This window comes from Ananas comosus, linkage group 12 (assembly GCF_001540865.1).
Source record: "Ananas comosus cultivar F153 linkage group 12, ASM154086v1, whole genome shotgun sequence".
Lineage (NCBI taxonomy): Eukaryota > Viridiplantae > Streptophyta > Magnoliopsida > Poales > Bromeliaceae > Ananas > Ananas comosus.
The window spans coordinates 9950724-9977959 of NC_033632.1; the positions used below are offsets into that span (position 1 = coordinate 9950724).

A 27236-nucleotide genomic window follows, 5' to 3' on the forward strand; every position below is an offset into this window, starting at 1 on the left:
GTGACGATGCCGGTTACACGCTCCCAATCTGCCGGAGCGGATGATGCGGCACACCCCGAGTAAGTCGGAACCTCCGCGACTTCCTGATCTAGCGAGGTCCGCGACTTGAGGACCGAGCTTGCGGTCCTCACTGATCTTGTAGCGCAGCAGGCGGCGGCCGCTCAGCGACAGGCCGAGGTGGCACAGCGGCAGGAGGCACGGATGAAGCACCTGGAGGATCTCTTGCTACAGCAGGCAGCAGCTTCTAGGGAGACTCAGGTTCCCACACAGCCAGCACCCATAGTGGACGTCGCGCCGAGGGTGCAATCCCCCATACCCAGTTCTTCGCGTGCGGCACCGGCGACCGCACCATGGGAGGAGGTGGTCGCAGCACCACCGGTTCAGATACCTGCGGCGAGGCCAGCTTTCACTACAAGAAGATAGGCATTTTGTGGAGAAAATTTTCGCCACAAAAAGAGAAAATTTTGTCACAAAATATTTTTTGTGGCGAAATATTCTGCGCCACAAGCCCGCCACAATAAGCCCGCTGTAAAATATACTTGTGGGGAAAAGTAATATTCGCCACAAAAGGTTTTATATTTGTGGCGAAATATTTCGTCATAAAATTAGTATATCAATTGTGATGTGGAAAGTATTTGCTGGAAAAATATTCGCCACAAAAGAAGTCATGCATTTGTGGCAAACTATTTTGCCATAGAAGGCATTGTCAATTGTGACCAAAAAGTTGGCCATTAAATGTGGAAAGCATTTGCTGGGAAAATATTCGTCACAAAAGAAGCCATGGATTTGTGGCAAACTACTTTGTCATAGAAGACATGTGTCAACTGTGACCAAAAAGTTGGCCACTAATTAAATCCCAAAAGAATTACGGTGACAATTCAAAACTTTTATGGCCAAACACAATATTTCACCAAAATATTTCACCACAAAACAGTTTCAAATAAGAACCAAAATATCAATAAAACAAGTTGTTCCATTACTAATATCCAAAACATACAAAAAGTTTCATGCATCTCCAACATACACAAATCCATTACTAATATCCAAAACATACAAAATGCTTCATGCATCTCCAACATACACAAATTGTTTAATTATACCACTTTTACAACTAGTTATAAGATTTTTTTAAACATAATATGAAGATGCTTTAAGTATGAAGATGCTTTAAGTATTTTCAAAATGTGCAAGTCTTTAGTTGTTCCCCTTTCAAAACCACTAGACAAATGGAAATGAAATCCATGAAGCTTATATGCCTTGTTTAATCCTGCACAATAAAAAGAGAAAATAAAATTAGACAGTAAGTCACCAATTTCTCAAAAACCAAATAAAATTTTCATGCAATATGAACTTACTTCATCGCAAATATTTCAATCTTAATTGAACTAAAAGTAAGCAAGGTTTCTAAAATTTATATTTTGTTATCTAATATAGAAAAACTGCATGCTATCTAGAAATTTCAATCATTCAAATTAAATCAAAAGTACAGATTTATTACTTACAACGACTAGCGGATGTTGGCTGCGAAGATAAAAGCATCCCAATTTCCGATAAATGCTGCATAACAGCACGCATTTGGGCTTCCATTTGCTCCAATCGTGCCTCTTTTTGAGCTAAACAAGCCTCTGCTTCAGCCTCTCGTTGCTCTATTTGAGCTTGTACCTCACTCTCTTTTTGTGCCATGCATGCCTCTACCTCCTCTTGAATTCGAGCTGTCATCTCAACCTCGATCTCTGCTTGTATTTGTGCACGAAGCCATTGTCCCCTCAGACCGCCATTTTCTAAAGGCTCAGGGCCTGAACCCATACCCCGAACATATCCAGATCTGTGTCCAAGTACAATTGTATAGGCTTCACGAGTTGTCAGAATATCCTCGCCTTTCTCTTGCATTTGAGTTGTATGAAGATTTTCCATTTCCTTATATTTTTCCTTAGCATTTGTATCAACCCATGTTCCGTCCTTTTTCTTTCTAACTTTCTCCCATAACCTCATATATTCAGGTTGTTCCGATATTTCATTGTTTTCTTGTTCATTTTCTTCTAAGTCCTTTCTCTATACATTCATATAGATGTGTACTAGATGTCAAATGATTTTATGAGAGAAATTTAAAAACAAAATTGAGACCTGCAACTATGATAAACATTTAAGTATTTTCATAAATACAAGAACTTACCATTTCAGTTAGATTTCTTGCAATAGATTTTGTACCAACACGAGCGAGCATCGTTTGCTTCGACTTATTTTCTTTATTTACTTCACTGATTTTCTACATTCAAGAAACAACAACTAATAAATTTATTTATCAAATGACAATTAGTAATCACTATTCAACTTTTCTTCTACCTTAAATTTCGGATCGCTCCAATAGTTTATGAGCCAATTCTACTGATCTGGATCAATGTCACTAGGGCAGTGAGCACGCCTTTGTTCATCTGTTTTGTATTTTTTGTAATGAAATCGGTGCAAGTCATAACGCCAACTATTGAAATGACTTCGGAGTTGGTGTATAATGACTCCAAGGACATAAGTTTGATTTGGAAGAGTGAATTTCTCCTGAAAGGACAATAAAAATAGAGAACAAAATATATAAAGTTAGATATGTAAAGAACTCGCTAGAGGAACAAAGGAAAAAGTTGATACATTACATGAACAATTTTCACCATCCTATCGATGGAATGTAAGGGTATTTTACTCCACTTCTCTACATTTAAAGGAGCATGCTGTCTAACAATTTGAGCTGTTTCGGTAATAAACTGTTGTGCATTTGTACCCACTGCACGTTGTAAATCTTTAGGCATCTCAACTCCAGGTTTGGTCTTTTCTTCTTTCCTTTTTTTCACCCACTTCAAACCTATAGTTTTTCCTCGTGTCCGCTTTCTTTCAAAACATGAAGCTAGTATTAAAACAATCAAAATGTTATGAGCTTGTCATATTATCATAAACTATTGTAATAAAGCATTCAAAACTTGTACACTTATTCTACAAAAAAGTTCTATACCTGCACTACTGCTATTTGGTACATCAAGTCCATTAGTTTGCTCCATCTGGTGATTTGATCTGTTTATCTCTATTCGGGGTCGATGCTCCCCTATCTCCTCGGTTGATGGAATTTCAGGTCAAGCCTCTTGCACCCTACGCATCATTGTGCTGCCAAGTCTAGTCCGATTACTCCATTCTTTATACTTGCCGGCCATGACACCTACAATGATTAGTAAAAACATGCCAAAATGCCAAATTACTAAGACAATATATAATAAATAGATAAATTTTAAGTAAATAAAGCATAAATCATTTTCTATCTAAACAACAGAACACATATAAGATACGTGTAAAAATGTTAATCAAAGAAAGATTCATGAAGTATATTTTCAAATTAAATTGGCCATACTTACTATTATTCCAAATCATCTTCTTCACTTTCTTCCCATTCCTCTTCTTCCTGATTATCATCAATAAAACCATCAATATGCCTATCATCATTTACTTTGTGTAATAGATGATCTTTCTCAATAATAAGACCGGTAACATCATCACGATTTAACAGTGTGGTAGTGTCATCATTGCTAATAACATAGTCAGGTAGGGAATCCAATGTTGTATTCTTATCCCAAGCAGGTTCATCATCACTAGACTCTTCCTCATTAACAATAGGAATATCATAAAAGTTACGAGGTAATGTTTTTACCACCATTCGCCAATCAAGATTTCTATTGTCTGTTACATAATACACTTGTTCTACTTGAGATGCTAACACATATGGCTCATTTGTCGCCAAGTGTCGACTGAAGTTTAGAAAAGTGATCATTCCATTGGCTTCTTTCTTGTAACCCCTTCCTTCATTATATGTATCCCACCAATCACACTTGAAAAGTACTATTTTGTTTCCCCCTTCATATTCCAATTCTATAATATCCTTCAAAACTCCAAAGTATTCTCTATTTCCAGATTGCTCATCACCTTTTACAAAAACTCCGCTATTTTGTGTTCGTCGTCGCATTTCATGCTTGTATGTATGAAACCTAAAGCCATTAACAATATAACCACTATAACGTGTCACCATTCTATTTGGACCACAAGCTAAATGTAGAAGTTCCGTGCTAACACTTCCATTTCCTTCACAATGCAAGCGATTTATCTACAATGACAAGCAAATAAACATAAAAAAGATAGCAAGGCAAGTTGATTATAAAATCTAAGATAATATTGAGTGCACTTACTCGTGATTCAAACCATCTAACAAATGTTGCATCTTGCCTACTTGCCAAATTCCTTAAGTCCTCTCTCTTAAGTTCCGTTTGATGTTCTTTTAATCGATGACATAAGATAATATCATTATTAAGACCGGAGTAATCAATGATTACAAAAAAGGAAAAAAGAGAAACTATTAAATAAAAAGAAAAAAAAGTCTCACATAAGGAATTGTTGAGCTTCACCACAATTTCTTAGAACATACAATTGAGCGCGGTTCCAATCTTCATAAGAAAGCTTTTTAAAGGTTCCTTTTCCCTCTATTTAGTGGTCGTCCATTTTTTTGAAAAATAGACAACTTTGATGTTTGTACTTTAGAACCCTCATAATTTCTTTCTTTTCTATTGAATTTTGTTTCTGTTCTACCTAAATATCTAGAACAAAATGTTAAGCACTCATCTGCAAGATAGGCTAAAGCTATTGACCCTTCTGGACGCGCTTTATTACGTACATATGACTTCAATTTACGCAAGTACCTATTATAAGAAAAGAAAAAATTATTTAATAAACTATTATATAAAAGAATATATATATATAGAAAAAATCATTCAACTATAGGGTAGAATAAGTCAATGACCTCTCAAATGGATACATCCAGCGATAATGTACTGGACCAGCCAACTTTGCCTCCATTGGAAGATGAATAGACAAGTGTATCATGATATCAAAAAATGCCGGAGGGAACACCCTTTCGAGCTTACAAATAGTCACTGCAATATTATGTTCTAACCTTTCCAGCACTTCAAATCTCAATGTTTTTTAGCACAACTGCTTAAAAAACAAACTAATTTCTACAAGTCGCTCATAGACCTTTCTAGGTAAAATGCCACGAAAAGCCGATGGGAGGTGATCTTGAACAAACACATGACAATCATGCGACTTCATCCCACTCAACTTACCCTCTTTTACATTGATACATCGAGATATGTTTGAGGAATATCCATCCGGCACTTTTAAATCACTTAAAAATTGACAAACAGCTCTCTTTTCATCTAACTTTAAGGTGTAGCATGCTTGTGGAATAATATAGGTATCACCATTATCTATTGGATGCAATTCTGGGCGCACTCCAATTTCCTTGAGGTCAAGTCGAGCATTTAAATTATCTTTATTTTTGCCATCAATGTTGAAAAAAGTTCCCACAAAATTATCGCACACATTCTTTTCAATATGCATAACATCAAGATTATGGCGCAATAGAAGTGTACTCCAATAAGGTAACTGAAAGAAGATACTTTTTTTCTTCCAATTGTAGACTAAAGTTGGCCCACTTCGCTTTCTTTTGTTCTCAATTTTGCCAAATGTCACATTTTCAACTCCATTTAGTTAATCAAGAATTTCATCTCCGGATAAATGTTTAGGCGGAAGTCGAGTTTCTATTTTTCCATCAAATGACTTTTTATCTCTACGCCATTTATGATCGGGTTTCAAGAAGCGACGATGCCCCATATAACACATTTTGCGACCATACTTCAATCGACTAGAACAAGTATCTTTATTGCATAAAGGACAAGCCAATGCTCCTTTAGTGCTCCAACCAGACAAGTTAGCATATGCTGGAAAGTCATTTATAGTCCAAAGTACTGCAGCACGTAGTTGAAAATTACATTTACCAAATGCATCGTAGGTTTCAACACCTACATTCCATAACATAATCAACTCTTCTATCAAAGGTTGCAAATAGACATTAATATCATTTCCTGGAGCTCGAGGACCAGGAATAAGCAAAGACATCAAAAAGTAAGAATTTTTCATACACATCCATGGTGGCAAATTGTATGGAACCAAAATAACTGGCCACACGCTATAAGATATGCTCATATTTCCAAAAGGATTGAAACCGTCACTTGCTAACCCCATTCTTACACTACGTGGATCCATAGCAAACAGTGGGTGCAAATCATCAAAAGATTTCCATGCTAACGAATCAGCTGGATGCCTCAATATTCCATCACTGCAACGTTGTTCCTTATGCCATCGCATTTGAGCAGCAGTTTTAGATGACATGTACAATCTTTGTAACCTTGGCGTTAACGGAAAGTAACGCAAAATCTTTTTGGAAATTTTTTTTTCAATCCCTGATTCTAGGACATCATGGTCTTTTCCCTTTGTGTCACTATATTTCCATCTGGAAGTATTACAATTTGGACAACTTTCATAATTTTTATATTCTTTCCAAAATAGAATACAATCATTCTTACATGCATCAATCTTAATATAGTCCAAACCGAAATCACGAGTATATTTTTTTGCTTCATGATAATTCTTAGGAAGTGATTCACCAATTAGAAATGCTCTTTTTAGTAAATGAAGCAATGCTGTAAATGATTTGTCACTCCATCCATTAATGCATTTAAGTTGTAGTAAATTTACAATAAACTCTAATTTAGAGAACTCTTTGCATCCTGGATATAGTTCTTGCTCAGCATCCAACAATAAATGGTAAAATTTCTTTGCTGCCTCATTTGGTTCCTACTGATTGTGATCAATAAAATCCACATTTGCATCTTCCGTTCTACCTAAATCATGCAAAAGTTCATGCATGTTATCATGGTTATTTTCTTTTTCCTCTTCCGGTTCATTATCATCGTCTATACTTTCATTGTTTTGATCTATATATTTCTCCCCATGACAGAACCATCATTTATAATCCCTTAGCATCCCGTATAGCAAAAGGTGAGAGTACACAATATTGCGAGTTTGGAAAGTGGCATTGCAACATTTGTAACAAGGGCATCGAATTTTGTCTACTCTTGAAGCATGTGCAAATGCAAATTGGAGAAAATTATTAACTCCATTCACATACTCTGGACATCGTCTATTCTCTATATCAATCCAGGTCTTATCCATTATTCAAAGTACTTCATTCCATATAATAATAAGATAACAACATCAAATAATGCTAACTTAATAATTGAACAAGCTATCTAAGAAGTGAGTAGTTTTTGTATAACATGAAAAAATCGATAGTACGATTGCTGAAAACTTAAATTACAACTAAAAATTAATCATAGTGAACCCAAACAATCAATAAAAGTAACCTTAAATTTGTCTTAATAAAATAGATATTCTACAAAAATTTAGCGACAAGAAAGTGTGAATATGCGCTATATACCTATAAAAGAAAAAACCTCGTTCCACTATAGGAAAACAAGTTTGCCAAATACACCCAATAGTATCTAGCATTTAGATACAATAATTGTGCCATAATTTATAATCAAGTTAGTATAAGCTAAATAAAATAAATAGCGATTTAGCAACATATAAAAGAGGGCCATCACTTTTAATTCAAGATTAAACCATACGAGTTGTATTGCTTACTAATCAAGAAAATGAAGAATGGTAATATAAGACCAACAATTTAGAAACAAGCAAACACTAAAATATCAGAGATATAAAAATAAATTAAGAAAGAAAAACAAGTATACTTGTTGAAATGTGAATCAACTACGATTCGAACTTCAAAAATCCCATGTGGTTTCACTTTTTTCATTTTAATACCCTGTGGTTTAAAGTGTATCAAATTAGTACACTGTGGTTTTGCACTTTATCACTTTAGTACCCTGTAGTTTCACACTTTATCACTTTAGTACCCTGTGATTTAAAAAACCACAGGGTACTAACTTGATACAAAATTAAAACCACAGGGTACTAAAGTGATAAAGTGCAAAACCATAGGGTACTAACTTGATACACTTTAAACCACAGGGTACTAAAGTGATAAAGTAAGAAACAATAGGGTACTAATTTGATACACTTTAAACCACATGGTATTAAAATGAAAAAAATTGAAACCACAATGGGGGTTTTTGAAGTTTTCCCAATAATATATAAAAGAGACATGGGAGGAAGATGACTAAACTAATACTTTATTAATCAATCAGAAACTCTAAAGTACATCTCGGCCACATTATCATCTACCAGGCCGCTACTTGGATCGGCTTAATTTCTAATTAACCCTCCGCTTCATTAAGCTCTTAGCTGTAGGTTTCCAATTCTTAAGCCTCTACATATATAGAGAGAGACCTCCAAATAATGTATAAATTCTAAATATAACTCCAAATAAAAGATATAAACTTATCTCCAATTATGTTTTGAAATTAAGTTAATTTGGATTATTAATTATTCCAACACTTTAATACATTCACTGCCATCAAAGTTTAATTGTATTCTCTTGTCATGCCGGTAATTTTATAGTGTTAGGCCTAAACTATTTTACAATTTACTAAGGAACCTTTCTCAACATATGTCCACACAATGTTATTTTTTTTTTCCCTGCAAAAGTACATCTTTCTCTTGCATAGAAGTGGCTCAGAAATAATTGGGTCCTTTTGTAATTTCTATGACTTGTTGTCCTAGCTCTAATCCAGACAGTAATTTAAGTGCCGCAGTTTTGAAAATCATTTTCAAGTATTTAAGACATGAAAATTTATTTTCGCAACTACATGGTAAAAATGTAACAAAATTAGAATATCATATGATAATTTTTGGGTCACGGCAAGTATATATCCATCACACCTGTTAGTGAAAATGCTAATAATTAATTAGATTATAAGTAGAATATTTATTTTATGTGATTATTTGATTTTGTAGTTTAAATTGTGATTACATCAAAATTTAATTAGAGTAGGACTCTAGGTAATTAGTTATAAGAGAGGCCGAAGTGCTGTACAAGCAAGAAGCCTAAGTTTTGCTAGTTTGTATGTTCCAATAAAATTAGTTTAGTTTACTTCTATCAAAAAGTACTAGATTCTTGTATTTCTCTTCTTCCTCTCTTCTCTTTTCTATTTTACTTTTTCTAGAGATCTCATATGACATAACAAGTATATAAAATGGTATTTGTGGAAGGCCCACTGCTGTGACAATATGATCACATGCATGCTATGCAGGTCATGGAAAATACAGCTACCAACTTAATGGTTTACATATCAAACATTTCGATTGAGAAAACATTAATCAAATTAATCCCTCGGACACAACTTACTATGGCGAAGCATTTTAGCAAACTAATAAATAATGATCACATTAATTAGTACATCTTAGACTATATATAGATAATTAACTTAGCAAAATCTTTACCCATCTCATTATGTTTTAGGTTGAGATTTTAATGTGCATCATGTAGACTTCTCTTTGCTTTACATACATGCATATGTATATTGCCAGTAGTTAGCTATGAACCATACATAGCTATAGTCACATGTTCACTTACAATAAAGTCACATATGTAGCTTAAAATTTTAGTCGACAGTTTTTTAATTAGCTTGGTTTAAATTACATGAATAATAATCATGGAGCTTCTGGAACTTGGAAGGGAACACAATTGTATAACCTTTCATTTAGATGGAAAAGGTTTATCTTTTGAATCATTTTCATCAGCTCTCTTCTTCTTCTTCTATAATACTTCTATATATATATGTATACTTCTATATATATAAATATATAAATATATATATATATATATATAGAGAGAGAGAGAGAGAGAGAGAGAGAGAGAGAGAGAGAGAGAGAGAGAGAGTAGAGCTTATATGCTTTTAAGAGCACAGGCCCATCTGTGCTTGTGAATTTGTTACCATAGGATTTCCTCGAGATTCGTGCTCTATCAAAAGCCCACTAACAGCCGTTTGTAACTTTTCCGTTTCTCTCTCTCACACATTTTCTTTGTTCAATGACACACACACCCTCTCTCTCTCTCTCTCTTCTCCAAACCCATTACCCTCAAACCCATCCCCCCAAAACCCACCAGGCCAACCTCCCTAGCGCCGCATCGCCTCCACCACATTCCCGACGGCTACCTCCACATCGCAAGCACCGGCCACCCCCTCTCGTGAGTGCCGGTCGAAGAACGCCGCGTCGCCTCCCTCTCGTGAGTGCCGGTCGAAGAACGCCGCGTCACCTCCACCTCGTGCGCGGAGGCCATCTCCGCCTCACGAGCGCGCTTCTCCCTCACGAGTGCCGGTCAAAGACTCCACCTCACGAGCGCAATCCGCCTCCACCGTCACAGGTATGATCACTAATTTTTTTCTTTTTCCCTATCTCATATACATATGTTTCTTTAATTTTGTTTAAGCAAAATTTGGGCATACAAAGATTCTGTCAGAGGAGAGAGAGAAAAAATATAATAAAATTTTATTTTTATTTTTGTTTGTTTGGATACAGTTAGTTAATTAAGTTTTTTTTAGAGATTATTAAGTTGATGGCAATATCTTGTTTGTTTTGTTTGTTTGTTTGGATGTAGTCAATATAAAATTTGTGGTAGGGACAGAGATATATTTTTTTTCCTATCTCATATACATACGTTTTTAAATTTTGTTTAAGCAAAGTGTATATTCTATCTAATAATTTTGTTCTAAAGTTTTAGCAAAGTTGGGCATATAGGGATTCCTGCCAACAAAAGAGGAGAGAAAAAAGTTTATATTTATATTGTTTGTTTGGATACAGATAGTTAATTAAGTTGTTTTAGAGATTTTTGAAATTCTTTTTCTCCAATTTTTATGCATATTATTAAGTTGATGGCAATATCTCTTCACAATTTTGACAGGATTATTGATGGCCTCTTCAGCAAGTTTTCTTGAAGATAGGACAATTTGGTGCAAATGCAACCAAATAGCTATAATACGAACTTCACAGCAACCTAGAAGCAAAGGAAGACAATTTTACGGCTGTCGAAATTATGAAAAAAATAATGATAAATACTGTGACTTTTTCATGTGGTGCGATAAACAATTAGTGAAATCTAAAGAATATTTGGAGTCATGTTCAAATCTTTTGAACTCAAAGGAAAGTCTAGCCCCCGAAATGGCAACTTCTGCGCAAAAAATTTCGGATGAAAAAATGCTTCAATGCATAAGTTATAATCTATCTAATTTGGCTGAGCAAATAGAGAATTTGAAAATTAAAGTTGAAGAAGTTTCTACGAGGACGACGACAATGGTGGAAAGAATCGAAGCTGAAAGAAAGATCTTCATTGTATTTATTTTAGCAATTTTATGTATTAAATTTTTATTCACCTAAATCTATGTGTATTATAGTGGATGCTTTAACCATGTGAAACAGCAGTATATTAATCATTGTATGGATATTTATTTCTATTCACCTAAATTGACGTTATATTGCTTATTTTACATGCTAGTATCATAGAGTGGAGTGTAATGCAGGGAACAGGATGTGAAGTGGCATGGGTTTAATTGTTTTGCTAATAAAATTCTAGTGTAGGTGAAGTTTGATAAAAATATACACATTTTGCATGAGAATGTATTTTTGAATTTAAATGTGTTTGAGTTTGATTGCTACGAGCTCGCAACTTAGGCATGACTAATTGAGTATGCTTTGAATTGAATTATATAATTTGTTTGACAATATCTAATATTTCTATCTTACATAACCATATGCAGAGTTTTTCTCGATTTGATATTCAAAGCACTAAGGCATTCTTTAGTTTTCTGCATTTTGTTAATGGATCATCACAATCAAATCCACTGCCATCTCCACTGCTGCTGCTAAATATTAAGACACAATAGCAAGATATATGTAAATCTGGTTATAGTATTTGTTTGTGTTTTTCTATCCAATTTAGCTTTAGCAACTACTTACAACCAAATTTGCTGTTGTGAATGACAAATAATTAGCGAAATATAATAAACCAGTGGATTTATATACGAGAGAATGCACAAAATCTGGAGCTGATACTATAAACCAGTTGACAAGCTTGGAGTGGAACACAAAACCAGTTGACAAGCTTATTTTAAAACAGTAGGCAACCCCTTTTGTAACAAAGTGCAACAAGCACATAAAACATAATAGTTCAAAACTCTTCTTCATAATAAAGTCCAACACAACAATCCAACAAATTTTAAAACACTAATAAACATCTGCAAGCTGCACATAATAAGGTCAAACAAAATATTTTACAACACAAACAAAAACTGCATATAGCATAATAATGTCCAACATATCCAAAATAACCTACATATAGCATAATAAAGTCAAAAAAAAAATGCATATAACATAATAAAGTCTCATTCAATCAAACAAATCCTTCGACATAACTCTCAATATTCTTCTTCATTTGTTTCTTCAAGGCTCTCACTAAAACTTTGCTCGTTAGATGGCGCTTCATCAACATTCTGCAAAATAATATATTTATTCGCATTATGTGATAATAGGGAAGGTAACAATTTTAGAAGAAACTTAAAAAAAAATTAGAACTGTATCTAAAAAAAAATGTAATTTATCTCACCTCCTTACAGGTCCTGATATTATGACCTTTTTTACCACATGCCTTGCAAGTTCTTGGTATCTTAGCTTTCTTTTCAATTTGTGGCTTTAGTCTTTGCGGTTTTCTTCTTCCTTTGCACTGCGAGTGAGGGGGATCTTTAATCATATTATCTGATGTAAACTGCTTTACTCGACTTGATTGTGAAATCACAATCCTGTGAAGATCATTCGAAGGCTCCTTGATTGTCTCTACTTCATTCTCGAGAGTCTGATTAACTGATATTAGAGCATCAATTCCTGTTCTAATTATCTGACAAGCAGTTTCATATGCCTTAAGACTTTTCGAACCTTCAAAGATAAATTTTTTTGCCTCTAATGTAAGTGAATCAAATCTTCGAGATCTACAAAATGAGGACCCACCACTCATTTCTAAACTACTACTTGACGTTCCTTTTTTGGCATTCTTAGTCCATCTTTTTAATATATAACAAGGAGGAATACTATAAATCTCAATGTGATGCATTACTTTAAGCGAATGAGCACATAGGAGACCGTAAAACTCAAACAACTTACAAGTGCAAGATATAATATTTTCAGATTTTACAACTGTCACCATATATGTATGCGCGTGTTGTCTTGAAGACGAAGAGCATGATATAGGGCTGATTTTGTATAGTGATTCCTTTTCCAACTCAATCAACTTATAACCTGTCGTAGCCCTTAATTGAGTCTTAAATTCTGAAAATAATATCCTTGTGTATATTCGACGTGCATCTTTCTCAATTGGATCATCTGACCATAAGGTGGGCTCGCCGTCCTTTGTCATAAAATCCTCCATATCCTCTCTCTCATATTGATTATGTGTCATTTTCTCAAACTGAGATACAAACTTGAATATTGATGTATGTGAATCTAACCATATTTTTGCCACAGCATTCATACTTTCACTACGTTGTGACGTAGACATATTTGCAAAGAAGGTATTTCGAAAATATGCAGGAATCCATTGATGTCGAATATTCCATAGCAACCGAAGGTGGCTATTTTCATGCAATTGATACTTATCAAGCATTGTTGCCCAAGCATCCTCAAATGCCTCCACAGTAAGACTAGAATTTATACATTCTTTCAAATCACTTTCGAAGCCATCTTTGGAGCTATAAAGCACACCAAAATGTTCTTTTGCTTTTCTCATCACATGCCACTGACAACACCTATGAACGGTGGTTGGAAAGATTTGCTCGATGGCTTTTTTCATAGCAGGATCTTGATCAGTAATAATAGCTTTTGGGTGTCTACCATACATGGCTTCCATCCATGTTTCAAATAACCAACAAAATGTATTAGCAGTCTCATCTCTAATAAGAGCACACCCAAAAAAAATAGACTGTAAATGATGATTAACCCCTATAAAAGGAGCAAATGGCATACTATATTTATTTGTCATATAAGTTGTGTAAAAAGTGACAACGTCGCCGAAGTGCTCATATGCTAGTCTTGATCTTCCATCCACCCAAAATATATTTCGTGCCCTTTGTTGGTCATCAATATCAATAGCATAGAAAAATAATGGATCTTTACATTGAAGCTCACGAAAATAATTAAGTGCACTTGCCACATCTATTCCAATAAGGCTTCTATTTTTCTCGGAAACCTTGTTACTCAAGTCCTTACGAGTGAAATGAATATTATGTCTTCCTCCCTCTCTTTCTTGCATAAAGGACATAATTTGTGAAGTGGAGATATTTTGCTCGTTTAACATATGGATCAATTCCTTTTGTTCCTTTGTGATGGAACGGTGTGATAGAAAAAATCGGGTTTTGGAAGGACTAACGATCAGTTCATGATTATGTTCATTCGCAACCACCGTTATCACCCACTTTCCTCAGTCATCTATTTTTAATATAATATGTGCCTTACAACCGGTTCTTCTATTAGGCATTTGCTTTTTAGGTGTATTGCAACCTTGGGAATTTTGGGGTTGACCTTTCTCGTTAGTTGCAGATTTAGAATAACCTGCTTTCGAACAACAATATGTTATAGATGTGATAGCATCATCTTGTTTCCTTGCCTTATAATGGCTTGATTTTCTTATACTAAATCCCATTTTAAAAGCATAATCATTATAGAACTTTTTAGCGGCCTCCATACAGTCGAACTCTAAACCAACACGTGGCTCATCGATAGAATGTTTGCTCATACATATTTGTTCATTAGCAGTCACTTCTTCAACTTCCTCATTCGTGTCATTTCCAACATCAAAATTACATAAAGAAACTGATGATCCAATTATAGAGCCATGTTCCATCTTTTAACTAACCCCTATAGAAAAAATCAAATAAATGTTCTCTAAGTTGCTAAGATAATAAAAAAGTGTAACTTGTATGTAATTTGCTTATGCTTTGATATATATGAGAGCAGAATAATAAATTTTACATTGACTACATACTTTGAAGCATTAATTAAAATTACTAATCAAATAAAAAAAAAATTTAAAACCTCTAAAAAAAATTTAATTAACTAACTGTATCCAAAGGTCCAAATATAATTAAATATAAACTTTCATTACACTTTTTCTCTCTCTCCTCTTTTGTTGACAAGAACTCTTGTATGCCCAAATTTTGTTTAAACAAAATTTTAAAAACGTATGTAAATGAGATAGGAAAAAAATAATAATCTTTACCCCTACCTTAAATTAAACATTAACTACATACTTTGAAGCTCTAATTAAAATTATTAATCAAATATACAAGCTTTATAAGCTTACAAGCATGACCTTTATTTTGCAAAATTAATTAAAATTAGTGATCATACCTGTGACGATGGTGCAGTTGCGAGGTGGTGTCTTCGACCGGCACTCGCGAGGGGGAGGCGGCCGGTGCTCGTCAGGTGGAGGCGGCCTCCACGCACGAGGTGGAGGCGACGCGGCGCTCTTCAACAGGCACTCGCGAGGGGGAGGTGGCCGGCGCTTGGGAGGTGGAGGCGGCCACCGCGCACGAGGTAGAGGCGACGCGGCGCTCTTCGATCGGCACTCGCGAGGGTGGGTTTTGATGGGTTCTGAGGGTGGGTTTTGAGGGTTTTGAGGAGGATGGGTTTTGAAGGAGAATGAGTTTTGTGGGTAATGGGAAAAGAGAAAAAGAGTGTGTCAATCAGTAAAAGAAAACGTGAGAGAGAGAGAAACGGAAAGTTACAAACGGCTGTTAGTGGGCTTTTGATAGAGCACGAATCTCGAGGAAATCTAACAAAATTCACAGCACAGATGGGCCTGTGCTTTAAAAGCATGATAACCATATAAATATATAATATATATATATATATATATATATATATATATATATATATATGCTTTCACTACTACAATTGATTCTATTAACATACATATACCCACATATAACACACACACACACACACACACACACACGCACGCACGCACGCACGCACGCATACATATTTAATGCATATTTCATGAAAATTTCCATTTCCATTCACACTCAGTAACAACCCAATGTAGAGATTCACCTCTAAACAAAAGAGAGAATCCCTATTAAGGCATCACAAATTTCACACATCAACAACACCTCACTCCATGCCCCATACTAGATCAAAGCCCCATGGAGAAAAAAAGAAATTAACATCGAAATCACAAAAATCAGATCAACAGTAAGAATCGACACTCCAACACAATCATTCGAGCTCCAAATTAGACGAAATCACAGAACTACGGGGTGGAGCAGAGATCAAATCTCACAAATCCGGGTCGGAAGAGCTCGATCTCGGATCGCTCCACCTTCGCACGAAGCCTTAAACCCTAATCCGATCGAGGGCGAAGACGACGAAGAAGAAGAAGTAGCAGATCCACCAAAATGCGGAGGAGAAGCTGCTGATTCTATATAAAGACCCTAATGATTTGTAAATAAAGTTATTAATGTGATTCTAATTTTTCATGAGATTTTTTTCAACAAAAATTAATAAAAAAGAAAAATAATTAATTAAGGGAGTGGGAGGAGACCTTGAGCAAACAAAGCTTGGTTACGCGTGCAAACGAGCAACGGATCAAAGTTGGTTGATCGTAGATGATGCGGCGTGAGGGTGTAGTCCACAGCCTCGCGGATCCACACGGCACGCGCAACGGGGGAGGAACGGGATAGAGTTTGGCTCACCACACATCACTTGGACGGCGAAGCCTATCGTTAGTGGTTGGATATCCAGGACAACCCCAACACTGATTTGGCAGCGATTTCTTGGGCGCGATTCAAGAAGCTTCTTCTGGCGCACTACTTCCCTACCAGTATCAAGAGGAAGATGGAGCAGGACCTGCGCAGTTTGCGCCAGGAGGAGCAGACAGTGGCCGAGTACGAGAGAAAATTTTTCCGGTTACTCCACTGTGTACCCTTCGTAGTGCGCGATGACGAGGACAAGGCCCGCATTTTGAGCGTGGATTGCGGCCTTCGATCTTTCGGTTGGTGCAATCCTCCAACCTCCAAACTCAAATAAATTAGGATTGAATTATATATATATATATATATATATATATATATATATATATATATATATATATAAAANCATTTTTCTCTTTCCGTACGAAAAATTTTAAATATAAGAATAAAAATAGAAATAGAAACCACAATGAATACGTAAGTTCTCTATAACAGATTACTGGTGTGAAAATCCTAAAAAATATATTTTCCTATTTAACTTCAAAAGTACGTTTTCTATAACATATTACGGGTGTGAAAATCCTATAAAAGATATTTTCCTATTTAATTTTAAAATATCTTTTTTAGATATTTTCTATTTAATTTCAAAATATATTTTCTTTTTAAGATAACAGATTTTATTTTTCCATTTAATTTCAAAATATTTTTTTCTAACGGATTTTATTTTTCTATAATTTCAAAATATTTTTTCTTTTATATATTAATTTCCAAATTTCAAAATATCTTTTCTTTTTAAGATAACAGATTTTATTTTTCTATTTAATTTCAAAATATTTTTCCTTTTTTACATTAATTCCGGCTCATATTTTTCATTTTTCGTCCTCTTCACTCTCTCATCACATTTCCTTCCCGCACTTTTATTCCCGCTCATATTTTTCATTTTAAGATAACAGATTTTAATTTTCTATTTCATTTCAAAATATTTTTTTTCTTTTTTACATTAATTCCCGCTCATATTTTTCATTTTTTGTCCTCTCCACTCTCTTATCACATTTCCTTCCCGCACTTTTATTCCTGCTCATATTTTTTATTTTTCGTTCCTCTCCACTCTCTCATCACAAATAAATATGGATAATCAAGATTTATTCATCTTCAAGCAACTTGAAGCATATTCTATTTGTCTTCAAGTAATTGCAGGAAAGGAGAGTATAATCAAAATTTATTCATCTTTAACTAACTGGGCATGGGATCAACGATTGAATCATTCTTCAAGTAATTGGGAAGAAGGAACATATTCTATTTGTCTTCGAGTAATTGCAGGAAAGGGAATTATAATTAAGATCTATTCGTCTTCAAGTAACTGGGCATAAGATCAACGATTGAATCATTCTTCAAGTAATTGGGAAGACGTGCCAAGTAGTTATTTTTTGAATTTTGAAGTTATTCTTTTTTTTCCCGTTGAGCATTATGGATGGTCTATGTTTTTTTTCTTGATTTTTTTTAATTCCTTGATCATGATGAATGGTTCTTCACGATGCAACATCAATCATACATGGATTTATCCAAATTACAAAGCAACGGGAATTCCTTCTCTCCTAAAACTTATATCATATTTTATATTCATGATCATCGCTATCCGATAATCATAACGTGTATAGGAACGTAACGTGTCAAGGTAAAATAGGCTTTTGACTTTCGTTTCAATTCTGATCCCATTATTTAAGCTGTAGCATCTTAGTCTTCAGTCCTCACAATTTGTTCATATTAGGTTTTCACCTATCATTAAGCTATCCTAGGGCAACATAAATAACAAACTCATAAATTCTAAATTATTAACAGAAAGAAAAGTTATCATTACTTTATAATTCAATCCCAACCATAGTAAGTTAATTCGCGAATTATTCGCGAATTATTCGTGAATTTTTGAAATACCGAATAAAACAGCCGTTTTCGTATTTTTTCTAAAAATTCAAAAAAATTCACTTTTTTTGGGTAAAAATAATTATTCGCGAATTAAACAAGATTCGTGAATAATTCGCCCAAAAAAACGGCGCGGTTGCTGGGACCTGCGAGCCTGCGACGCGGAGTCGTGGGCCTCGCGGGTGGCCCAAAACAGGAAAAAAAAAAAAAAAAAAAACTTCAGGGAACCTCCCTGGCCCTGTCGCCAAAAGAGAAAAGAAAAAAAAAAAAAAAAAAAACCCTTTTTGAAAAGAATCGCCCTCCCCCACGAGTGACGAATCCCACTTCCACCCCTCCCAAAAAAAGGGTTTGGCCCTAACTTTTCACCCCTGCGGCCCCTGCTTCCTCCCCCTCCCTTCCCCCTCTTCCCTCCGGCGCTCGCCGAACGCCATTGGAAAGCCCTCTTTCAGAAATCGAAGATCGAAGATCGGGTTCTTCACTCTTCAGAAATCGAAACCTCCCTCGTCGCCTCTTCCTCTTTCCGCTTCCGCTTCCGCTTCCGCTATCCAACGGTAGATCAGTAATCGGTGTGGTCTTTACAAACACAGGTAGCGATTTGAGTTTTCGGTGGTTCTTCAAAAGCAAAAATTGGAAGCTTTTAGTCCATCTGATGGATACTTTTTATACACAAATGGCTGAGTGCTTATTGAATGTGTCCATTCTCTGGTATGCACAAAGAGACCACAAACATAATGCTAAATGATTCTTAATTAACTTATTAGGGCAGGAACTCTTGTATTATACCTAATACAATTTCATGATCTTGTCGACACTTGCAAAAGGAAAATTTTGTTGTGTCTTTCATGGACCCTTGACTTCAGTGGGATTTCTACTTAATTTTTGAACAATAACTTTTTGAGTATTAAGAAATGCAGCAATTTTTCACTATATAATGAGAAGATCTGGAGAATAAGAGTTTGAAGATCTCTAACTTTTAGAATCCTTCTCTTTCTCTAAACTCTCGGATTTCTATATTATCCTAGTTAGTGGAGGTTGTTGTTAATTGTGTATTAGCATTCATTAATTTGCTTATTGTTGTATGAAGAGTGAAGACTCAGAACCAATGAAGTGGGATTTATTACTTAAGAGTTAGGTTATGTTTGATGCATGATTGATGGGTAATTCTAATATTCTTTCGATGTAATTTTATTCTTTCAAGAATCCATGATAGGCGGTCATGTGGTAGAGCTTGAAATATTCGAGTTATTAATTTTTTTGTGCAGAAAAATGGCTCGAAAGAAAGATAGGTTTTGGATTCACGCGGAAGAATTGAGTGGAAAATTTAAATGCAAATATCGTTCTAAAGTGTACTCGGGTGGATTCACGCGGAAGAATTGAGTGGAAAATTTAAATGCAAATATTGTTCTAAAGTGTTCGAAATAATTATTTGCTTAATTATTTCTTTATTTTGAGGCATAATATAGTTTACTATTTTTTTTTTTACTTAATTAGTTTAATTTTGTAGCTCTTTATTCTTATATTCTTAAAAAATATGAGTATTTATGCTAATAGCATAAATCTTGAGAGGAAAAAAACTTAATTTAATAGCCGAATTTTTGATCCCGAATTTTTAATTGGTGAACCGTGAACGTATAATATCCGTATAAATCACGTATCCGAATAATTGGCGAATCCGTTTTTTAGCCCTTTTTTTCAACGAATTTAAAAATTAGAAAGCGAATTTTATCCGAATTATACCTGTACCGAATTTTTGCCGAATCCGATTTAACTAACTATAGTCTTAATAAGTGCTCCTTCGTATTGAATTCTTATTATTCTTTTTCTTTTTATTATTGCTGTCTTCCGGCCTCCGAGCTGTTTGTGTCGATCCCGCCGCCGCATAGGAATAGGAAGAATGTTCCACGGATCGCTCGCTGGTAACTCCTTGTTTTCTTCGATCCCGATCACTCCTTCTCCGAACCCTAGAGCGCGGAGTCCCCCAAATGCAGCTTTCGCAGTGCGATCCCATGCTGTGGAGTCGTCGAGCCTTAATCCGGCGGCGGCCACGGTGTCGTCGCGGCCGTACCTGGGAGGGATGGGCCCCCACACGGGGCGCGACCCGACCGTGAAGAAGCCCGACTGGCTGCGGCAGAGGGCGCCGCAGGGGGAGAAGTTCGCCAGGCTTAGGGAGTCGCTCTCCGAGCTCAAGCTCAACACTGTCTGCGTCGAGGCACAGTGCCCCAACATTGGAGAGGTAAACAAGAATCTCTTTCTTCCTTTCCTTTCCTTTCATGCGGACGCTACCAAATGTGTCCTTACCCATTTCCTTCTGTTGCTTTTTTTTTTTTTTTTTAACTTCTTTCATTACTCATCTGGAATTCACTATTATAGTGCTTGCCGAATATTAACTGCTAACACACCGTTCCCGTTCTCTACCTGCTCGGCACTGCTGCTGTTTGCCGGAATGTTGTTATTATGGCTCGTTGTTGTGTTGACATGTATCGTGACTCCAAATTGAATTGGATGAAAGAAAAAAAAAAAAGAAAAAAAAGAAAAAAGATTGACTATGGGCGTACGAGGATTAAGAACTCTATTACTAGTAACTTGGGTTTAAACATTTTGGGCCGGTGGTTTGTATCTAGAAAGTTGTTAGTACTAGTAGACTAAGCCGTTATGTTATATGACGAACGTAGAAGGCTTTTCACTGGTTCATGCGTGTAGTCTAAAATGGCCTGCTAAGGCGATGGCAGACTTTTTGTGGGAGACCCAAAGCATTTCTCATAAGACAAACAGTTATTTCACATGACATTAACGCAGGAGGTCGTGAGCTTAAATCCTTATTATAGGCTTCTAGTTTTGTTAATCTCCTTCCAATGCAAGTTCGCCTTTTGGGCCTATGGAAAGTTTTGTAACTAAACNTTTTTTTTTTTTTTTTGAGAGATAGGTAGCATGTTACCCGCTTCGGTATTTCATTTAGAAATAAACTTAGTTTGAAATGTGAATCAACTAGAATTCGAACTTGGGACTTGGGTATCAACCACGAAGTCCTTTACCACTTGCGTTAGGGACAGTTAGTCGTGCTTGCCGAATATTAAGTGCTAACACACCGTTCCCGTTCTCTACCTGCTCGGCACTGCTGTTGTTCGTTGGAATGTTGTTATTATGGCTCGTTGTTGTGTTGACATGTATCGGGACTTCAAATTGGATTGAATGAAAAAAAGAAAGAAAGATTGATTATGGGCGTAGGAGGATTAAGAACTCTATTACTAGTAACTTGGGTTTAAACATTTGGGGCCGGTGGTTTGTATCCAGAAAGTTGTTAGTACTAGTAGACTAAGCCGTTATGTTATATGACGAACGTAGAAGGCTTTTTACTGGTTCATGCGTGTAGTCTAAGGTGGTCTGCTAAGGCGTCAATGATCGATGGCAGACTTTTTGTGGGAGACCCAAAGCATTTCTCATAAGATAAACAGTTATTTCACATGACATTAACGCAGGAGGTCGTGAGCTTAAATCCTTATTATAGGCTTCTAGTTTTGTTAATCTCCTTCCAATGCAAGTTCGCCTTTTGGGCCTATGGAAAGTTTTGTAACTAAACATGAGTGGGTATGTTGAATGTAAAATATTAAAATACTACTTTCTAGGAGCTTTTGAGACAAAAAGTCTGTTCCACAGTGCCTATAGTTGTAATCTTGTTAGTGAATTTTATTGAAGAGTAGGAAGAGTTTGATCTCTTTAGATTTCCTGATGGGCTTTTGGGTTTGGTTTTATTCTGCTTCCATCTCTGCTTCGTCGACACACTTTTTTAGCTAACAGCAATTGGCTGATAGGTTGCGTTCTCATTTCTCTTTGGCTTTGATAAGATCAGAGAGCGTAACCATTAGTACGAGGGAAATATGAAATGGCTAGCCTTGCAATAGAAATTTATGAAAAAGCTATTCTTGATTGTTAATTTGTTAGTTGTTGTTTGGAGTGCAGTGTTGGAATGGAGGTGGAGGGGCGGGTGGAGAAGGGGATGGCATTGCAACTGCAACCATCATGCTTCTAGGGGATACATGTACACGGGGATGCAGATTTTGTGCTGTGAAAACAAGCAGAAATCCAGCACCGCCAGATCCTACGGAGCCTGAAAATACTGCTCGGGCAATTGCCAGCTGGGGGTAGGACATCTTTTACTTGATACTAAGCTTTATTAGAACTAGAAATGCTTTCTTTTTTTTTTATTAAGATTTAAATCCGTCTGCTTATACAATTTGTTCTTGGAGTTCATGACCTCCATGTTACCCCTCTGATCACCATTTTGGAAAATATTTTATAGGATATTTGGCTGCTTTCCCTCATAGCTTTTCTGATATATACAGCTTGCCATATTGAACTTAGAAATGGTCTTATCTCTTCCTGGTTCTACTGAAAGGAAGTCCGACTTTGAACCCAGATTCTTGCTACCTGAAATTGAGGCTCTTCGACTAACAACCTTAGATTTCTAATCTTTTTACTATTGAATCACAAATCTGTAGAGTCCAACACTGACATGTAGTTGTGGCATTTTAGGAACCCTTTTTCTAATTCTGTTGACACAATGCTGTGCACCCAGTTCCTACTAATATTCTATTTGGTCGTCAGATCACAGATCAGCGTGTTCTATTGTTGATTGACTCAATTTTCTAGTATAATTACAATAATGGTAATTTAATGCATTTACGAAGAACAAAAGTGAGGAGAACCCACCTATCATCAGTTCTTTTGTATCTTAAGATGTATAGGAAGTTGGAAACATGGGCATAACCATAAGTTTACAATGCAATCCTTATTTCCTTAACTTGGGCTACAAATTTGAATTCGGCTGTTTTGTTGGTTGAACCACCATTTCAGCACTTATTGAAAATTTATTTATTTATTTATTTATTCCTTTCAAAGTCTTTAGGTGAACTAACTTGATAATGCTGCTCAGCCACATGTTTTGGCTGTTGACCAAATTAACCAACTTTGGTTTATAAAACGCTATGTTGTTTTTAAATTATTAATACATCAAGTTTAGCATTCTAGAATACATCAGTTTTCTGATTGATTTCTTGTTTGCAGTGTGGACTATATTGTATTGACAAGTGTGGATCGAGATGACCTTCCTGATGGTGGAAGTGGCCACTTTGCTGAGACAGTCAAAGCTATGAAGGTTCACACACCATTTTTTCTTCCCCCCCCCAAACAAACATCTTAAAGTAACGAACCAGCGTAATGTAACTTGTTTAGTTACTGCTAGTATTTATATATGATGTAGTTGATTCACTGTCATGAAAATCAGTAGTTCATTATGCTGAAATATGTCCTGTGCAGAGGTTCAAACCTGATATATTGGTTGAGTGTCTAACCTCTGATTTTCGAGGTGATTTGGAAGCTGTGTCAACCTTGGTTCGTTCCGGGCTTGATGTTTTTGCCCACAACATTGAAACCGTGATGCGTCTGCAAAGAATCGTGAGAGATCCTCGAGCAGGGTACGAAGCTTCTATTTTTGTTCTTTTAATCACACGGAATTTTATGGTCGTCTTATCAACAATCACATCTAAAATGATTTAATACTGTGAACTAATATAAAGTGATTAAGATGTTGGCTTATCATTAGTTTGATCTAACTCATCAAAGGTTCCAATATATGGATCTCATTCTGGATCTCACCTATGTGGGTGCTTCTACTTTCAAAGATATTCTATTCCTTTGTATTAAAGACAAAGATTGCTGTGCCAATTTGCATAGTCTAGCATGGTCAGCAGGTGGTCCAGCATGGCTGGCACGTGCTGCCTGTGCCACTCATGCCAGTAAGCCTGTGCTAGCCATGCCAACATGTAAAATGGGGTGTGTGTTAAGGCATGCCAGTATGCCGTGCAGTGCTGGTGGCACCTCGGCACACCTTGTGCTAGTGGCACAACAGTCGTTGATGCAGGAAACATATAATTATAAGATAGTCTATTAAGTTCCCAGTTTTTCAAGTGGGAGTTGTATAAGAAGGCTAAAATGTAATTACATAATGTTGCACTAACTGTACATTGCAGGCTACTTTATATTTCTGCAGGAACCATCTTCTCTTATTGTCTTTCCTTGAAAGAGATAACAATTTTGTCTAGCAATTTTCAGCTCTTTTTCTTTTTTGGGTGGATGCTCATAATATTCTCAGTGGCATTTGATATTTAAATTGCTTTTTGTTGCCAGGTATGGGCAGAGCTTATCTGTTCTGAAGCATGCAAAGCTTTGCAAGGAAGGGATGATTACAAAATCTTCTATCATGCTTGGTCTTGGTGAGAAGGACGAGGAGGTGAAGGAAGCTATGGCTGATTTAAGGGCTATTGGTGTCGATATTTTGACTTTGGGACAGTATTTGCAGGTTAGATACATACTTTCTTTAGTAGGCATGCATTTTGGCAACTTTTGTTACTTGTATTAACTGTTGAGGAGGATGTTTGTTGGAATCTCTCTTGCAGCCGACACCTTTGCACCTGACAGTGAAAGAATATGTTACTCCTGAGAAGTTTTCCTTCTGGAAGGAGTATGGAGAATCTATTGGTTTTAGTTATGTTGCTAGCGGACCATTGGTAAATCAATTTAACTCTACCTTTCAACTTTAGCTGGGTTGTATTATGTAACTTTTCATAAATATTACGTACTCAGATGAATTATATTCCTCCAAATTTTCACTAGCTATAGATTTTCAATGTTCTAGGTCTGTTGCAATTGAAATGGAATGCATATCATCGGTGAAAATTTTTAGATAAAAACATATAAAACTTACCTGAATTATGAACCATTTTAATTTGGCTACCTAACCTTTTAAAATTTTGATTTTAGTACCCAACATTTCAATTTGTTTGACTTGAGTTAGTTTAGTTTAATGAATTTGTAGCTACAAGAATTGCTTGAAATATACTAACTAAACCTGTAAAGATAAACAACACATTCAAATTGAATTGCTTGAAATATACCAAATCTATAAAGATAAACAATAAATTCAAACTTTGAAGTCAAACCAAATTAAATTGCTTGAAATATACTAAATCTGTAAAAATAAACAACACATTCAAATTTTGAAGTCAAATAGCCGTTGGCTGACTCAAGTCAAACAAATTGAAATGTTGGGTAGTAAAATCAAAATTTTAAAAATTTGGGTAAGGAATTCAAAATGATCAATAATAGTTCGGATAAGTTTTGTATGTTATTACCAAATATTTAAAGACCCCCCTCTGAAATAGATCCCTCAGGCTGTCTTTTCGGATTGGCACCCCTTCAACTCTTGATTCCTTTGATTCGGGTTATTTCAGTCAGTTAGATTTTAGATTTTGTTATACTTTGCAATGATTTGATTAGATGTTATGAGTTATGCGACTAAATGTAATGGCTCAGACTGCTTTTCAGCAAGCTGGAATGTACGAAGGGAGTTTAGAGACTTTCAAAATGGTCTATATGCTATATCTTGGGAGCCTCAGCACTTTTTTAGCAAACCATTTGTGCGCCAATAGTGTGTTAAATTGTTATGACATTTCAGGTGGCGAAATAAAGCGTTAAACCAGACAAAAATGTGCATCTTTTATTTATTTATAGTTCATTTGTTTTCATGTCAATATTTTCCTACTCCTTTTCCTCTCTGTCATTCTGTTTTGCATGCAGTGCGTCTATGTAAACATTTGTGTGTTCTTTGACTTCCTCTTCACTACATATTGCAATCTAGGATAGTTGGTTAATTTCAGTTCCAAGTAGTTTACAAAGGCACACACTTAAACTATCATTGTATTGCTGTAACCTGTTAGCTAATAAAGTTATAACGTTTGTGGAAGTTTGCTTCGATATCTAGGAGCTTATTTTCCTTTTTTTTTTTTTGGTTTGCTGAAGGTTCGGTCATCCTACAGAGCCGGTGAGCTGTTTGTTCAAAATTTGGTGAGGAATAACATGACCAAGCATTCTTCCCCTGGATCATAGTCGTTCTCAATCGAAGTCACCGGCATTTGAATAATCAAGTATGATCTAATAACGCAGTAGGATAGCAGCAGCAGAAACTAACCAACGGAATCCTATTCTTTTGCTTGGACAGTTTACCAGAAAGCCTTGAATTCTGAAGTTTCTGTTCATGGATAACTTTCTCGGTTAGTTAAAAGCTGATGCCGTCTCTTTTACCGCTACCAGTGCTATATAGTTCACCATTTTCTATTTTATTTTGCTTTTTTTTTTTTTTCTTATTATTATCATATTTTACTTGGTAATTTTGAAACCTGGATCAAAGAGGGGAGATTGAGGTTCCTGGTTTCAACACTTTGTATCAATTCATTGAGCTTCATGTTCTTTTAATTTGACAGGTATTTTCTTGGAGATGTGCTTCTGCTGAAATCAACACCGGTACACTACAGCAGCCGACGCGGAGCTCAAGCGAAGCCCCCCCCAAATATGGGGTCCGCTTTTAATTGGGCGGCTTCAACCTGAAGAGCTTATGGAGAGGATCGGAGTGCAAGAGTTCATGAAGAGGACCTCTCTAGTCGATAAAGTAAAAAAGATAGCATTTCGATCTGGTGCCTTTAAATCTTCTTGATTTGAAATAAAGTTTGATCAATTACTATTTGAATGCTTCAGATTTGATACAAAACCGTGTTCTTTTTCTTTTAGGATAACCAAATTTGTGTGACCCTGTTTTAAGTTTAATTTTTGATATAAATCATCCTTTCTGCCAGAATCATGAAA

At 35.7% G+C, this 27236-nt stretch overlaps 2 protein-coding genes, 1 long non-coding RNA gene and 1 pseudogene across 6 annotated transcripts; 1 reads left to right on the forward strand and 3 right to left on the reverse strand.

Annotated features, from left to right (window-relative positions):
* On the reverse strand, positions 954–4300 carry LOC109718730. 3 transcript variants are annotated; one of them, XR_002218500.1, is made up of 8 exons: positions 4218–4300; positions 3393–4135; positions 2999–3199; positions 2646–2893; positions 2344–2553; positions 2174–2266; positions 1503–2052; positions 954–1267 (listed from the first exon to the last, which is right to left on the reverse strand). XR_002218500.1 is itself a non-coding variant. In XM_020245120.1 (6 exons), coding segments are annotated over exons 4-6 (603 nt in total). In that variant the 5' UTR covers positions 2225–2266; positions 2344–2553; positions 2646–2893; positions 2999–3199; the 3' UTR covers positions 954–1265. The 3 variants fall into 3 exon arrangements, 1 of the variants encoding a protein (XP_020100709.1); XR_002218501.1 differs by lacking the exon at positions 2646–2893; XM_020245120.1 differs by lacking the exons at positions 3393–4135; positions 4218–4300.
* LOC109718729 lies at positions 12154–15500 on the reverse strand (annotated as a pseudogene).
* On the reverse strand, positions 15916–16549 carry LOC109718731. Its single transcript, XR_002218502.1, has 2 exons — positions 16475–16549; positions 15916–16364 (listed from the first exon to the last, which is right to left on the reverse strand). It is a non-coding gene; the product is annotated as an uncharacterized LOC109718731 (long non-coding RNA).
* On the forward strand, positions 20178–27236 carry LOC109718640 (lipoyl synthase 1, chloroplastic-like). Of its 2 annotated transcripts, XM_020244969.1 has the most exons (9): positions 20178–20775; positions 22500–22681; positions 23604–23694; positions 23856–24013; positions 24726–24897; positions 24995–25105; positions 26397–26521; positions 26596–26647; positions 26858–27236. In XM_020244969.1, the coding sequence occupies exons 1-7, from the start codon at positions 20437–20439 to the stop codon at positions 26481–26483; spliced, it is 1140 nt and encodes a 379-aa protein (XP_020100558.1). In that variant the 5' UTR covers positions 20178–20436; the 3' UTR covers positions 26484–26521; positions 26596–26647; positions 26858–27236. The 2 variants fall into 2 exon arrangements, with proteins under 2 accessions (XP_020100558.1, XP_020100557.1); XM_020244968.1 differs by having other exon boundaries at positions 26397–26647.